This window comes from Coregonus lavaretus, assembly GCF_964263955.1.
Source record: "Coregonus lavaretus genome assembly, contig: HAP1_SCAFFOLD_2210, whole genome shotgun sequence".
Lineage (NCBI taxonomy): Eukaryota > Metazoa > Chordata > Actinopteri > Salmoniformes > Salmonidae > Coregonus > Coregonus lavaretus.
In genome coordinates, this window is record NW_028160994.1 from 1 (window position 1) to 14,997 (window position 14,997).

Sequence of the window (14,997 nt, forward strand, 5' to 3'; positions counted from 1 at the left end):
CCCCTCCCCTCTCCCCCTCTCTCCTCTCCCCCTCTCTCCTCTCCCCCTCTCTTTCCCCCTCCCCCCCTCTCTTTCCCCCTCCCCCCTCTCTTTCCCCCTCTCTCCTCCCTCCCCCCTCTCCCCCCCCCCCCACTCTCTCCTCCCTCCCCCTCTCTCTCTCCTCCCTCCCCCCTCTCTCACCCCCCCAGATTAGACGAGGATGGCAAGGTTCTCACACCAGAGGAGCTGCTCTACAGAGTGAGTCCTCTTGTAAATGTTATCCAATAACAAGCCTGGTTACATACATAAATACATCCTACCACTAAAGACTTCCTCATTCCATCTCCAAGATCTGAAAGAACTGTGTAATATGGAACCGAGTTCTCTATTAAACTTACAGTATGTTGGCCAAGTCGCAGTTGTAAATGAGAACTTGTTCTCAACTGGCTTAACTGGTTAAATAAAGGTGAAGTGAAATAAAATACAATCTGTATTTCAGGTGCTTTCAAAGGGGGAATGAAGAAATGCCTAGTGGTAGGGACAGATAGGCTGTACAGGTCGGCTGTTAGAAACTGTGCCTTAGGCTACAGATAGTTTTGCAGTGAATGTTTGGTTCATAAGCATTTGTTTCAGTGATGCTTCAGCGCCCTCTGTCTCTTTCAGGCGGTACAGTCTGTCAATATGAGCCACGACTCTGCACACGCTCAGATGGACGTCAAGTTCCGCTCCCTCCTCTGCGTGGGCCTCAAGTGAGTCATACACTCACTCAGAGAACCCGGCTGTCCGTCGTATCAGTGAACACTCACCCTAACCCCACTTCTCTCTCCCCCACAGTGAGCAGGTGTTACACCTGTGGTTGGAGGTGTTGTGTTCCAGTATGCCTGCAGTAGAGAAGTGGTACCAGCCCTGGTCCTTCCTACGCAGCCCAGGATGGGTCCAGATCAAGTGTGAGCTCAGGTAAGAAATGGACACAGAGATGCACATGAAAGAGAGACAGTGGGAAAGATTAAGAGAGATTGGGGAGAATGAGGAATAAAACAGATTTGAGTGAAACTGTGAGATCATAAGTGAGAATGAATGAGAGTGATGCACACGAGTGCCAGCAGAATATTACGAGATTAAATCAAGAGATTAAAACATGTATTAACAGCTAGATTATTTTGAAAGACTGAGAGGCCAGGATGAAGTGAAATGGATATAATATGGTATGTGAAAATGGTCATTTTGATTTTTAAAAGGTTGTTTTGATGTTTCCTCAGGGTTCTCTCAAAGTTTGCCTTCAGTCTCTCTCAGGACTGCGAGCTGCCTGCCAAGAAAGAGGTATGCGTGTGTGAAACAGACACAAACACACACACCCTGGGAACTCATGCCTGTGTGTGGTCTTGCAGAATTCACCCGTTCTCAGAGAAGAGGTTGCAGATGTGTTGGTTGAGCATTACTTCTTTAGTTGGGATCTCTAGGTAAACTCTGATCTCTGGTCAATGTATTTGGTCTAGTTACTCAACTCTAGTTTCCTATTCTAGTCCCTAAACCCATAATTATCCAAACAGAAGCTATTCCTGGTTCAGTTGTTGGAGAACGTAGCTGGTGGTGGCTAGTGATGGTAGAATAGTGAACATTGGTGAAAACTGTCCCCCGAAACCTCCCTCAAACCCACACCCTTACGCACGCTGCATGCATAAACGCGCACACCTCACCCATGCCCCTTTCACCTCCATTGTGGACATTTAAACTGCACCCAACAACTGCTGTTCCTTATACACTCCCTTTAAACAAACAGTCTCTTTCTCTTTTGCCTCCCTCCAGGAGAAAGATCAGAGGCCACTGAAGGAAGGAGTCCAAGACATGTTGGTGAAGCATCATCTCTTCAGCTGGGACATCGACGGCTAGACACACACACATATTCCACACACCCAAAGCCTGCAAAAAAACTCCCCTCCCCACACATGCTGTGTGTATACCAGAGTGATCTTTGTCTCTTTCATATTGACTGCTATGTCAGAACCCACTACTAGTGTTTCCATCACTACCTCTCACTAGGAAGTATTGTATTGTTCAGACACTTGATCATCATTCTACAAACACGTTGGTATGGTTTCCCCTCCTCGTCTCAACTAAACTGTATCCGAAGCCTTGCTACTGAGGATTGTATCCCTGTATAGTACACTATGGGGAATAGGGGGCGCGTTCAACACAACGTTTTAGAACGTTCAGATAGAAAAGGCATTGTAGAACAAACATGCCTCTCTGACATGTAGAGTAAGGAATAACATCAGCTCTATTCATGGCATTTCTATCTGCAAGGTTGAAACCAGGAAGTTGATAGAGCCATGGTGACAGCCAGGACTAAGTTCTTGGGTGAAGCTACTGTGTATGTTGTGTCCACACCAGTGTTTCTGCTACTTTAGACTACGTGTGGAAGACTAGAAACATACAGAAAGTGCTCTGATGTAGCATTCCTTAGGTACAGAGTAGGCACCTCTACTGTGCCATATGAAGTATTTCCTCAGACTCAAGGACTGGGGTGTATCACTAGGAACCAAACGGAACAAAACCGGGAGGAATGTACCTGAATTTGTCCCATAGAAACGTGTTTTTGTTGCACAATGTTTTCCGTTGCCAAACATTTTGCTACGGTGTGCACTACTTATGCACTGATCTGATGTCCTAGTAGCACCTGTGTTCACAAGTGTCCTGCTAACAGTACTGTAGTAGGATGTGCTGATTGAGAAGTTTAACGTACTCTGCAACCACCCTGTCGATCCGTGTTGGCACCCAACGTTATAGAACAATCCCATTCTACTCTGCCTTCCGGCCACTATTGTCTTGAAACGTTTGGTGCCAACGTGGCACCCATGAAAATGACTCTCAAACCAAGTTTGTCCCTTGTGGTAGTCTGAAACCACTGTCTGTGCAGCCATTGAATCTGTAGTAGTCACTGGGAGGAACTACTGTACTATGTGTCAGAAAATGAAATTGTATGAAAAATGAGATCTATGATTTATAACTATAATAATGTCAACATTTCCTTTTCATTTCAGTTAATTTCTTTGTAAAACAGTCTTCATATTGAGATGTGTTACGATGGGTGTGTCCACCCAACATCAAAAACAATTGGCTTCCATCTTGTTGTGTAATGACTGAAGAAAAGCCACTAGACTAACACACATCCACCTTGTACAGTAATGTTACACTATATACATAAGAAAATAAACATATCAGAATCTCCCTTTTGTGCTCTCTACGATGATAAATGGCAGTGTATATTTAACCATCAGAAAATGGTGGTACACTAACCCAATAACCTGTATGCCTTCCCCTCACCTTAACCCTTAGCACTGCTACCGTACCTATATACTTTTTTGCGCTAACTTCCTTCATACTGCACACAGAGACAAATGGTATCCACAAGTGCATCTGACTCAATCAGTAGAATGGCTTAAATGCCAGAATCTCACAGTATCCCTTTAGCCTCACTGAAACTATACACAACTTTGACCCCTATGCCTATAGTTTTCACTCTGTTGGTGAAATATACACTTCATATTTCACGTACACAACAGTTGACCACAATAGAGAAGATCAATAATGCCTGTCTTTTATTGGTGAATGTCAGAGGCAAACTGTTGAATTCCACAACTACGTAAACAGTGATGGTCCAAACAGCTCCTTAGGCTCGGCTACAGCTATTATTATTACAATCAATAGCAACTGTTTAAGTGAGAGGATCAAGTGTAAATTATATTCTTAAATAAACCCTAGATATTCAGTGTAAATGGAAGATTTTGTTTTAGAGCAGACAAGTGGCCTTTTCTCAATTGGATTTGCTCAACTCCTCTCGCCTCCTTCTGAAAAATATCAAAGGTAATCGAGGAGAGGGAACGTGGACGAAAATGCGCTTGTATGAAATGACGTTTACGGAGTGGATCCCAAAATAAGTGTAAAGTGATCAAATAAATTAAGTTAGTTGTGCAAGACATTATCGTTTTACCTATAAGTAGCATTGTTTTAAAAAGTGCATGTTTTTCTCCTTCAAAACTAGCTGATTCACAGGGGGTGTGGCAGAGTTCTAAACTCTTCCGATAAGAGTAGGATACACATGACTGTCCTCGATGAAAGGTGGCTATCGAGTAGGGGAGGACACTTTTCCATTTCGCCTACTAACGAATTGACACTCAACCACTTATCGGTTTCCGGGCCATGGAGGAGAGAGGACTGACTTTTCCCCAAATGAGAAAGGGCCAGTGTGTGATGGATATTCAGACAAACCCTGGGTTTCCTTTTGGTTTCACTGATGGCCATAAATGGCCAATAAGATGTTTGAGGGATATTTTATTATCTACAATATTTCACTAATGAAGGCCCGCTAAAATGTACCATTCACTATGTCAGTTGTGACCTTACTTCCTTCCATTTTTGTATAAAATTAAATATGAAAAAATTATCGAAAACATGCTTCATTATGTCATAAATAGTAGGAAATGAGAGAAACACTTACTAGTATGCCTGCTAAACAGCGAAACAATGATGAGCTATATTGCATGGAGCTGGGTTACTCTACTGTAAGGGAATAGCTGCTCATGTTGTGGCTTTGGGCTCATGATGAAGTATACACAGTATTACAGTCATTCTCACCATAGACCCAATAAAAGGAAGGCATATCAGGTTCATACACTGTAAATATAATAAGGATGCTTTCTAAACTAATCGGAGTGATTGAGTTAAGATGAGAGGAGGCAGAGTTAACCATCTACAAGCACAGAGCTGTGTGTTTACTTTGGGAGCTGCTTTTCACCTAGTCCCTCTTAAGACTTTTCTCTGGTGTGAGTGATAAAGACACTTGTTAAGGCGATAGATAGCAGGGTGGTATAGAGGGAGAGAGGTAGGGATGGAGGGGAAGGGACCATTTAGGACCACATAATTCTGCTGAGGGGTTACGACGGGGGGTAGTTGTTGAAGAGGGAGAGGGGAAGGGTAGTTTTGGAAAGGGGAGGGGGGGTTCTGCTGAAACAGGTGGATGGAGGAAGTACTGTAGTTTGGGGTCTGAGAGGGGTGTAGTTTAAGAACCTCCTGTGCCTGTTGATGATGGGGCTGCTGTGGTGGAGTTGCTATGGTTTGATTTGCCTTTATGTCTCTGTCCTCCTCGTCTCCTGCTCCCTCCTGACTTTGGCTGGAGAGAACAGATCACAATCAGACAGATGGAGAACATAAAAACAACTGGATTCAAAATGAGGTTAGCATTCAAAATCACTTCCAGCAGAGACTGATGTTATCCAACTGAACTACATGCTGTGTACAGACGTTGGTTTTCACAAAGTTCGCTGCTTCAGTGTTATGAGATATTTTTGTCAGATGTTACTATGGTATACTGAAGTATAATTACAAGCATTCCATAAGTGTGAAAGGCTTTTATTGACAATTACATTAAGTTTATGCAAAGAGTCAATATTTGCAGTGTTGACCCTTCTTTTTCAAGACCTCTGCAATCCGCCCTGGCATGCTGTCAATTAACTTCTGGGCCACATCCTGACTGATGGCAGCCCATTCTTGCATAATCAATGCTTGGAGTTTGTGGGTTTTGTTTGTCCACCCGCCTCTTGAGGATCGACCACAAGTTCTCAATGGGATTAAGGTCTGGGGAGTTTCCTGGCCATGGACCCAAAATGTCGATGTTTTGTTCCCCAAGCCACTTAGTTATCACTTTTGCCTTATGGCAAGGTGCTCCATCATGCTGGAAAAGGCATTCGTCGTCAACCCAGTCCTTGGATGGTTGGGAGAAGTTGCTCTTGGAGGATGTGTTGGTACCATTCTTTATTCATGGCTGTGTTCTTAGGCAAAATTGTGAGTGAGCCCACTCCCTTGGCTGAGAAGCAACCCCACACATGAATGGTCTCAGGATGCTTTACTGTTGGCATGCCACAGGACTGATGGTAGCACTCACCTTGTCTTCTCTGGACAAGGTGTTTTCCGGATGCCCCAAACAATCGGAAAGGGGATTCATCAGAGAAAATGACTTTACCCCAGTCCTCAGCAGTCCAATCCATGTACCTTTTGCAGAATATCAGTCTGTCCCTGATGTTTTTCCTGGAGAGAAGTGGCTTCCTCGCTGCCCTTCTTGACACCAGGCCATCCTGGTGTAGATGCACTCACACCTGCCTGCTGCCATTCCTGAGCAAGCTCTGCACTGGTGGTGCCCCGATCCCGCAGCTGAATCAACTTTAGGAGACGGTCCTGGCGCTTGCTGGACTTTCTTGGGCACCCTGAAGCCTTCTTCACAACAATTGAACCTCTCTCCTTGAAGTTCTTGATGATCCAATAAATGGTTGATTTAGGTGCAATCTTACTAGCAGCAATATCCTTGCCCGTGAAGCCCTTTATGTGCAAAGCAATGATGACGGCACGTGTTTCCTTGCAGGTAACCATGGTTAACAGAGGAAGAACAATGATTTCAAGCACCACCCTCCTTTTAAAGCTTCCAGTCTGTTATTCTAACTCAATCAGCATGACAGAGTGATCTCTAGCCTTGTCCTCGTCAACACTCTCACCTGTGTTAACGAGATAATCACTGACATGATGGCAGCTGGTCCTTTTGTGGCAGGGCTGAAATGCAGTGGAAATGTTTTTTGGGGATTAAGTTCATTTTCATGGCAAAGAGGGACTTTGCAAATTAATTGAAATTCAACTGATCACTCTTCATGACATTCTGGAGTATATGCAAATTGCCATCATCAAAACTGAGGCAGCAGACTTTGTGAAAATTAGTATTTGTGTCATTCTCAAAACTTTTGACCACGACTGTACACATCTCTAGAAGATTCCTATGTTTGGTTCACAGCAGTTGAGGCATGCATTGTTTCAGGATATTTACAGAAGTTAACGAGCAAGACTCATTTCCCACGCCTCAATTGTTACATACAACTAATTTGACCTAATTCTCTTTTGTTTATCTGTTTACCTGTCTGGTTCCCTTTGTTTATCTTGCTCTGTTTGTTTATCTGTTTACCTTGTTCTCTTTATTCCCCTCATTACTCTGAGGGTCCTCCTCCCCCTCTGTCTGAGGAAGCAAGCAAAGCAACAACACAGAGAGAGAGAGTGGAGGAGAGAGAGAAGAGGGAGGAATGGAGGGCAAATCAAGGACGTAGTAATGATGTAATGTTATTTGTGCACAAAGAAGAGGATGAAGAGCAAATGAAAAAGTGGAAATTGAAAAGAATGGAGTGAATGAAAGAGGGTGAGAGGAAAAGAGACAGGGTGGCAGGTGGCGTAATCAGTAAATGAGAATAGCAATGAAAAGGAAGGAAACAGTAGGGTGTGAAAACATGATGAAGAGGAGAAGAGGAAAGGAGAGGTGTTAGGCAGATCAGACAGAGACAGCTACAGAAGATAACGTTCTAGAAGCAGTAAGGCAAGTGAAGAGTGGTATTCAACTGCCCTGAAACTATTACTTTCATGACTCGACCCGCCATTAACCATCTCCTCCACTCCCTTCATCCGTTTATATCCTTCCTTCACTTCCTCCTCGCACTCTCACCGGTTGTTGTGATTGGTGCGGACTGTCTGGTCGGGCTGTGCTCGCTTCGTCCTCATTGGCTGGCGTGGCTCCATCCTCTCTGCGGTACGGGGCCTTTTTCGTAGACTGCATTTTGATTTGCGGGGGTTTGAAGTTCGACGGCAGGTTATTGGTCGACTGCAGCAGCTGTAAACACCCACCCACCAATAAGAGTAAGGCATGAGTGAAGTACTCTGCATGCAGGTACTCTGGTGTCTTTATGACCTTTTGTAAACCATTCAGAACCATTCATAAGCCCTGATCTTGGTGATGATACCTACAGCCTTGGTGCGTCCCTCTGAACACCAGTCTACTCTCTGGTCTATGTGGAGGAACTCTGGGGTCTTCATGCGCATGATCCTTCATAAACCCTTTACAACCATTCATAAACCCTTCATAAACCTTTCTAACCCCTGACCTTGGTGATGGTGCCCACAGCCTTGGTGCGTCCCTCTCTGAACACCAGTCTCTGGTCTGTGTGGAGGTACTCGGGGGTCTTGATGAAGCGGAAGTGGACCGATGCCTTGTCCCCTGTTCGTAGACAGTCTCTGTTCATGGTCAGGATGGTGGCTGTCTGCCTGATGCTGCCACAGTGCACTGCGGAGGGGGAGAAAGAGGGATGGCGAGAGAAGGAGAGACGTATAGTCAGACATGAGACAGCTGTGTGTGTGTGTGAGTGAGTCTCACCCATGGCCTGGTAGCGGGGTGATATCGTTGTTGGGTGGTGCAGAACCAGGATCTCAGCCATAAACTCCCATGATGCCTGTGGGTTTAACCTGGGGGACACCATCACCATGCCTTTCCTTATGGACGAACGCTTGATCTGAGGAGGGAGGAGAGAGGGAGGAGAGAGGGGGAGGGGGGAGAGGAGAGAGGGGGGAGAGAGGAGAGAGGGAGGAGAGGGGGAGGTAGAGAGAGGACGTGGAGAGGGAGAGAGGGAAGGAGGGAGGGAGAGAGAGAGAAACAATGAGATGAGAAACAGAGAGACTTGAGGCGTTGACTCGTATTCACTGCAAAACACGTTCAGTTCAACTAAGAAAAGTGTTGTAATACCAAACAACTCCAGCAGGGGACACTAAAGAGAAAACATACCTTTTTGAGGGCGAAGGAGGCAGTCTGTCCACCTCTCACCTCCTTGACTGGCATCCTCTTCCTGTGGATAGATTTGACCGCAATGGAGAGGAAACTGCCCAGTGGGTCTGGGCCTAACAGCATCGTGTCATTCAGACGTATCAATCCACGTAAAGTAGTCCCTGATACGACTGTGCCTACACCCTGACGGAGATGATAAACATGGTTAGAGAGGTGTGTGTGGCGTCAATATGTATGTGTAGTAGCTGCTCTCTGTGTGTGAGAGAGTGAGTGAGAGAATGAGAGAGTGAGACTAACCGGTACTGAGTAGGTATCATCTATCTGGAACTCTGCAGGTTCGTCTTCTCTGAAGGAGGTTTTAGAAGACAGCAAGTTGAGGAACATCTTCAGCAGGTCCATGTTCTCTCCTGTCACATTGGAGATCTGGAAGATTGGACACATCCTACAGAGAGAGACGCACACACACACAGAATTATGGTCCCCTATAATTGAAGCAAAATACAGTTTATAAAGAGCATATGTGTGATTCTGACTACAAAGTGTGTGCCTTAATGTTACCTCTCAGAGCTGAAGTTGGAGGCTGTGACGATGACATCATCTTTGTTTTGGACCAGAACAGGGATCTTTCTGCAGCCTGGGGACTTTAGTAACCTCTGGAGCAGCTTTAACGTCTCTGTTACAATTACACAACCAGTAAAGTCAGGTTTTGTGATGATGACTGTCAATATTGTGGCAAAGAAAGGGGGGGGGGGATTCCTCATCTCATCTGAACACTAAATCTGAGAGAAAGCTGTATGGTGGGGTAGATGGAATATGGTTTCACCTGTATCATTCTTTCATATCAGTGCAGATGTGGGGAAGGAGTCCAGAAAAGGAAGCAGATTTAGACTTTTGAGATGCACCCAGAAAGAAAGAAAGAAAGAAAGAAAGAAAGAAAGAAAGAAAGAAAGAAAGAAAGAAAGAAAGAAAGAAAGAAAGAAAGAAAGAAAGAAAGAAAGAAAGAAAGAAAGAAAGAAAGAAAGAAAGACCCTGACCTTGTAGGATGTTGGCAGGACACATGTCTATCTTGGTAACCACTACGAACACAGGCACATTGAGGGCCAGGGCCAGACCTAGATGCTCCTTGGTCATCCCTACGATACCTGCATTACTGCCCACCTAGAGAGAGGAGAGGAAGGAGAGATAGAAACAGCGAGAGGGGGTAGAGAGTAATGGGGGTAGAGAGAGTGAGGGGGGGATAGGGAGAGTGAGGGAGGGTGGAAGGAGGGAGAGAGAGAGAGAGAGAGAGCGAGCAAAAGAAAATGGCGAAAGATTCATCAGTGGTGCTGTTGATGGATAGTAAACTCAAACGCACCAAAGCACTCACACTACCCCCTCACTCACCATGAGCATGCAGAAGTCAGGCAGGTGTCCAGTCATTCCAAACACGGTGGTCTTGAGATACTTCTCGTGTCCAGCCAGGTCTATGAAGGTGATGACCTTAGAGGACCTCTCACAGATCTTAGTCCAGTCTAGACTGCCCCCATGGCTGTCTGGCTTATTCACCACCTAGGATACAGAGGTAGAGAGGGGTTACACACAACAACAACAACTTCATCTCTCCATCTATAAAACTAACTCATCAATAAAATGATCAATGAAGCAGGCTTACATTGTCATCTCTCAAGTCTCATGTCAATGTTATCCCAGCGTAATCTCTGTCACCCTTAAGTCACTACTAAGTCACCTATATGCCCCTCCTAAATCATCTCCCTCACCTGTCCCTTCTGGTCGAAGCCCAGGATGTCGTTGCCCACACTGCTGGTCCTGCCACTCTCCATCTCGTGTTTGTGTCTGAAGAGTTTCTGGCGGGCGAACCCCCTGCCGTTGTCCAGTTCCCCGTGGGTCAACACCCCCAGCAGGGTGCTCTTACCTGCATCCACGTTACCCACCACCGCTACCCTGAGAGAGAGAGAGAGAGAGACGGAGAGAGAGAGACAGAGCGAGAGAGAGACGGAGAGAGAGAGACAGAGAGAGACAGAGAGAGAGAGAGACTTGACATTTGGGACACATCAACAGATCAAGATAAAGAGAAGAGGGATGAAGACAGAGAGAGAGTATTGCTCGTGTGTTGCTTTGACAACACTGGATTTTCCCCCTTTATGTCAACATCCCCTTAAGCTCTTTTGAATTTAAATTCCATTTGAGAGACGTGCTTCTCCTTTCCCAGTCTGCTCAGGTGTAATGTTAAAACACGTCTAATTGTTGGTCCAGTCAGTCTTTGACCCCTCACCCTTCCCCAACTCACCTGACCTCCAGGAAGTCTTGATCACCTACGCGTCGGCGGATGAGGTAGTCGCGTACCTGCCCCCCCGCTTCGATTCGTTCCCTCAGCAGGATCAGGTCTGACTCTGTCTGCTCACACAGGGACTGAATCGTGGCTACAGAAGCCTCCATATCTCCCTCATCCAGACCATAGTCACCTCCGTCTGATAGAGAGAGGGTGGGGGGGTTATCGGTGTAAACTGTCGCTCGCTACAGTGAGTGACTGATTCTGTGAGTTAGTGAATGTAGGAGCAAATCAGTGCATATAGCCTCATTAAGTGAGTGAGTGAGAGGGAGGGAGGGAGGCTGAGATACTTACCTGAGCCCATCCCAACAACGTAGATGGTCTCCCCACAACCCTCGTCCATCCTCTCCCGGAGTTGTCGTAGTAACAAGTCATACTGCTCTCCATTAGGGCTGACCAGGGCCAACTGATGAGGGTGGGAAGGAGAGAGACAGAAAATGTATACAATCTAGATTCCTGCTTGGTTGATGTAGGCCTGGGTATCCTATAACATGGCCATATTTCCATTGATATAGGCTTAATTGTACCTTATCAAAAGCTATAGGCCTATTCATCTTGTATTTTCCTCTATCTGGGTAGAGTTGTGAATGCTACACCATTTTTGTGAAAATAGATTATTAATCTTGTCTAAAAACATGCATTTTACTCTATCTGGGTACTCAGATTTGGCTGTAGATTTACAATGCAAGCTTTCAGTCCAAATCGATCTCTACACAATGTTCTCAGCTTAGGGAACCGTGATAAAGACAATTTAGAGTTGTGAATGCTCCACTATTTTTGTGAAAATAGATTAAGCCGAACAGTGGGCGAGTTCGTTTTGAATCACTCAGGGCCCCGGGTGGGCGGGGTTTGCACATTTAAGACCATTCCATTGGTCCTAAACTGAAATCTCTACCAACCCAGAACACCCGGCCATGGAAAAGAAAATCGCCCAATCAAAAGCAGGTGAACTTGCTTGACAGCGTTCTGTTGCCGAGTGTTGCATCAGAAGTTGACTTCTTTGGCTTTTTCGAGACATACATTGATGGCAGATTTGGAAATCATCACAGTGATTTCATTATTTTTATTTTTTTATTTCACCTTTATTTAACCAGGTAAGCCAGTTGAGAACAAGTTCTCATTTACAACTGCGACCTGGCCAAGATAAAGCAAAGCAGTGCGATAAAAACAACAACACAGAGTTACATATGGGGTAAACAAAACATAAAGTCAAAAATACTACAGAAAATATATATACAGTGTGTGCGAATGTAGTAAGTTATGGAGGTAAGGCAATAAATACGCCATAGTGCAAAATAGTTACAATTTCGTATTAACACTGGAATGATAGATGTGCAAAAGATGATGTGCAAATAGAGATACTGGGGTGCAAATTAGCAAAATAAATAACAATATGGGGATGAGGTAGTTTGGTGGGCTAATTTCAGAATGGCTGTGTACAGGTGCAGTGATCGGTAAGCTGCTCTGACAACTGACGCTTAAAGTTAGTGGGGGAGATAAGAGTCTCCAGCTTCAGAGATTTTTGCAGTTCGTTCCAGTCATTGGCAGCAGAGAACTGGAAGGAATGGCGGCCAAAGGAGGTGTTGGCTTTGGGGATGACCAGTGAGATATACCTGCAGGAGCGCAGACTACGGGTGGGTGTTGCTATGGTGACCAGTGAGCTAAGATAAGACGGGGATTTGCCTAGCAGTGATTTATAGATGACCTGGAGCCAGTGGGTTTGGCAACGAATATGTAGTGAGGGCCAGCCAACAAGAGCGTACAGGTCACAATGGTGGGTAGTATATGGGGCTTTGGTGACAAAACGGATGGCACTGTGGTAGACTACATCCAATTTGCTGAGTAGAGTGTTGGAGGCTATTTTGTAAATGACATCGCCGAAGTCAAGTATCGGTAGGATAGTCAGTTTTACGAGGGCATGTTTGGCAGCATGAGTGAAGGAGGCTATGATGCGAAATAGGAAGCTGATTCTAGATCTAACTTTTGATTGGAGATGCTTAATGTGAGTCTGGAAGGAGAGTTTACAGTCTAACCAGACACCTAGGTATTTGTAGTTGTCCACATACTCTCGGTCAGACCCGCCGTGAGTAGTGATTCTAGTCGGGTGATAATAATAGTGACTCAACAGCTGTAGATCCCACACACACACAGCTGTCTCCTTTCCCACGCCCCTCAAGGACAAGTATGGAGAGACCACTGAACCAATCACCACAGGCCTCAGAGTGACTGATCAATACAAGTTATAGGAGTTATTGAATCAGAGGGTTGAAACAGTCTCTCTCTCACACACACTAGTTAATCTAGCCTATTTGTTATGTATTGACACCAAAAAGTCCTAGATGTAATGCATATTTCTGTACAGGTGGAGCAGCTCAGGTCTGACACCAGAGTTATTCTAGTTTATTCCTCTCTGCTGATACTGATCGTGATATGGATGGGTGCCAAAGGTGAAGGGAGATGGGTTTCCTGTAACACTGTCCAATCAGTCAACTACACTCTATTTCCCTATTGCCCTGTGTTTCATCAGGCCAAGTGGTGGCACAGTATGTATGGGGACTCATCAACCAGAGAAAATCATGCCCATGGCTGTGGTTTGTGAGTCACACTGCTGCTGGAGTGTCCTCTCTCTAGCCAGCAGTTACATCAGCCATAACACATTCAAGACCCATTCAAACTACATCTGATCTACTATGCTAGCTAGCTCTTTAAGGTGACAGAGTCTATCAGTATATGACATTTAAAACCACAAACTTTTGCCACAATATATAGATCTGCACTTTTAGATATGCAATTCTGCATAACATTTTAAGCAAGCTGGGCACTCAGCTAGATTGATTAGTATATGCCACAATCGGTAGTCTAACTAGTTAACTTAGTTAGCTTGCAATACAGCAGCCAGAATGACTGCAAGCTTTAGGCATAATAAATGCCAATTTGATGATAAACACAGCCCCGGCTGGCGCAGCCTAGTTAGCTACCTTGCTAGTGAAGTCAATGCCGAGATCCACGGCTTCGCCGTTGAAGAGGTCGCAGTCCTCGAAGCACTCTACCCCGGCGTCATGATCTCCACAACCTCCTCGGTCCGGAGCGAAAATGCTCGCGGGCATCAGAGCGTCGGTGAGGACTGGTATCGAATTTGGGCTTAAACTTGGCTCGTGCGCCGCCAAAGATGCCATTATGCCAGCTTTGCAGTAACGATTGCTATATTGTCTTCTTGCTGTCTCTTGCTGTGTTGACGATTATGACAGCTAACAGTAGCTGGCTAACTAGCTTCAGTTGCGTTGGCAAAAATTCAGACCACATAAACAGCTGATATAATATGCAGTTAACAAAGCAATTGTATGATATAGCCAGAATACATAAACTCTCTCGTACGTTTTGGCTATCTGCTTTCTGTTTAGCTAGCAATACAACATGTTTACAATCCTCCAAGTGGCAACATAAAATAGCGGTGAAGTAAATTAAAAAACAGGAGTTTATTATTTTTAATTTTTTTGCTGACACACCTTCTTATCAAGAATCTAACCAATTGCGCGCCGAAAAACCAAATAACGTTTCAGAATAAACCAATCAAAGCAAGTGGGCCTTCCTGTATAATTAGAAAAAACGTCCAGCGTGGTTAAAAAAAAATAGGCGTGGTTGAAATCACCAATGCGTCAACTCATTGCATCAGGATTGGTTCCTGCTCATTCATGAATAAAGTCGCTTGAACCGAATGATGCGAAGAGGTGCAAAAAGATGTGCAAAAAGACAAGTGTTGCTGACATGCCTAACATTATTCCCAAACATGCCATAGGTCAATTGTAACCAAGTAATAACCAGTCATTGAGGGGAAATCTGCAAACAGGGGCCACTTCCTCTTGAGATGCCACAGGGATCCCACTTCTTCCACCAGTGTAATTTTTACATTTACATTTACGTCATTTAGCAGACGCTCTTATCCAGAGCGACTTACAAATTGCCACCAGTGTAATGATGATAAAGGGGAAACAGCAAGTGCTGTGATGTAGCTAGCTTCAACCGCAACTAAGGATTCTGACGGGACATT

At 45.0% G+C, this 14,997-nt stretch overlaps 2 protein-coding genes across 2 annotated transcripts; one reads left to right on the forward strand and one right to left on the reverse strand.

Annotated features, from left to right (window-relative positions):
* Positions 1–188: 188 nt before the first annotated feature.
* LOC311121232 (small G protein signaling modulator 3-like) lies at positions 189–3,207 on the forward strand (the record flags this gene model as incomplete). The annotated part of the gene is made up of 5 exons (XM_084195744.1): positions 189–237; positions 643–728; positions 814–936; positions 1,239–1,299; positions 1,786–3,207. Coding segments are annotated over 5 exons (403 nt in total), but the record flags the coding sequence as incomplete, so codon positions are not given.
* A 354-nt stretch (positions 3,208–3,561) lies between these two features.
* Positions 3,562–14,405, reverse strand: LOC311121231 (GTP-binding protein 1-like). The gene is made up of 13 exons (XM_084195743.1): positions 13,928–14,405; positions 11,244–11,355; positions 10,908–11,088; positions 10,378–10,561; positions 10,004–10,168; positions 9,655–9,778; positions 9,179–9,293; positions 8,918–9,062; positions 8,621–8,803; positions 8,216–8,351; positions 7,947–8,125; positions 7,511–7,675; positions 3,562–5,149 (listed from the first exon to the last, which is right to left on the reverse strand). Exons 1-13 carry the CDS (start codon positions 14,123–14,125, stop codon positions 5,039–5,041), a joined length of 1,998 nt encoding a protein of 665 aa, XP_084051869.1. The 5' UTR covers positions 14,126–14,405; the 3' UTR covers positions 3,562–5,038.
* Positions 14,406–14,997: the final 592 nt, after the last annotated feature.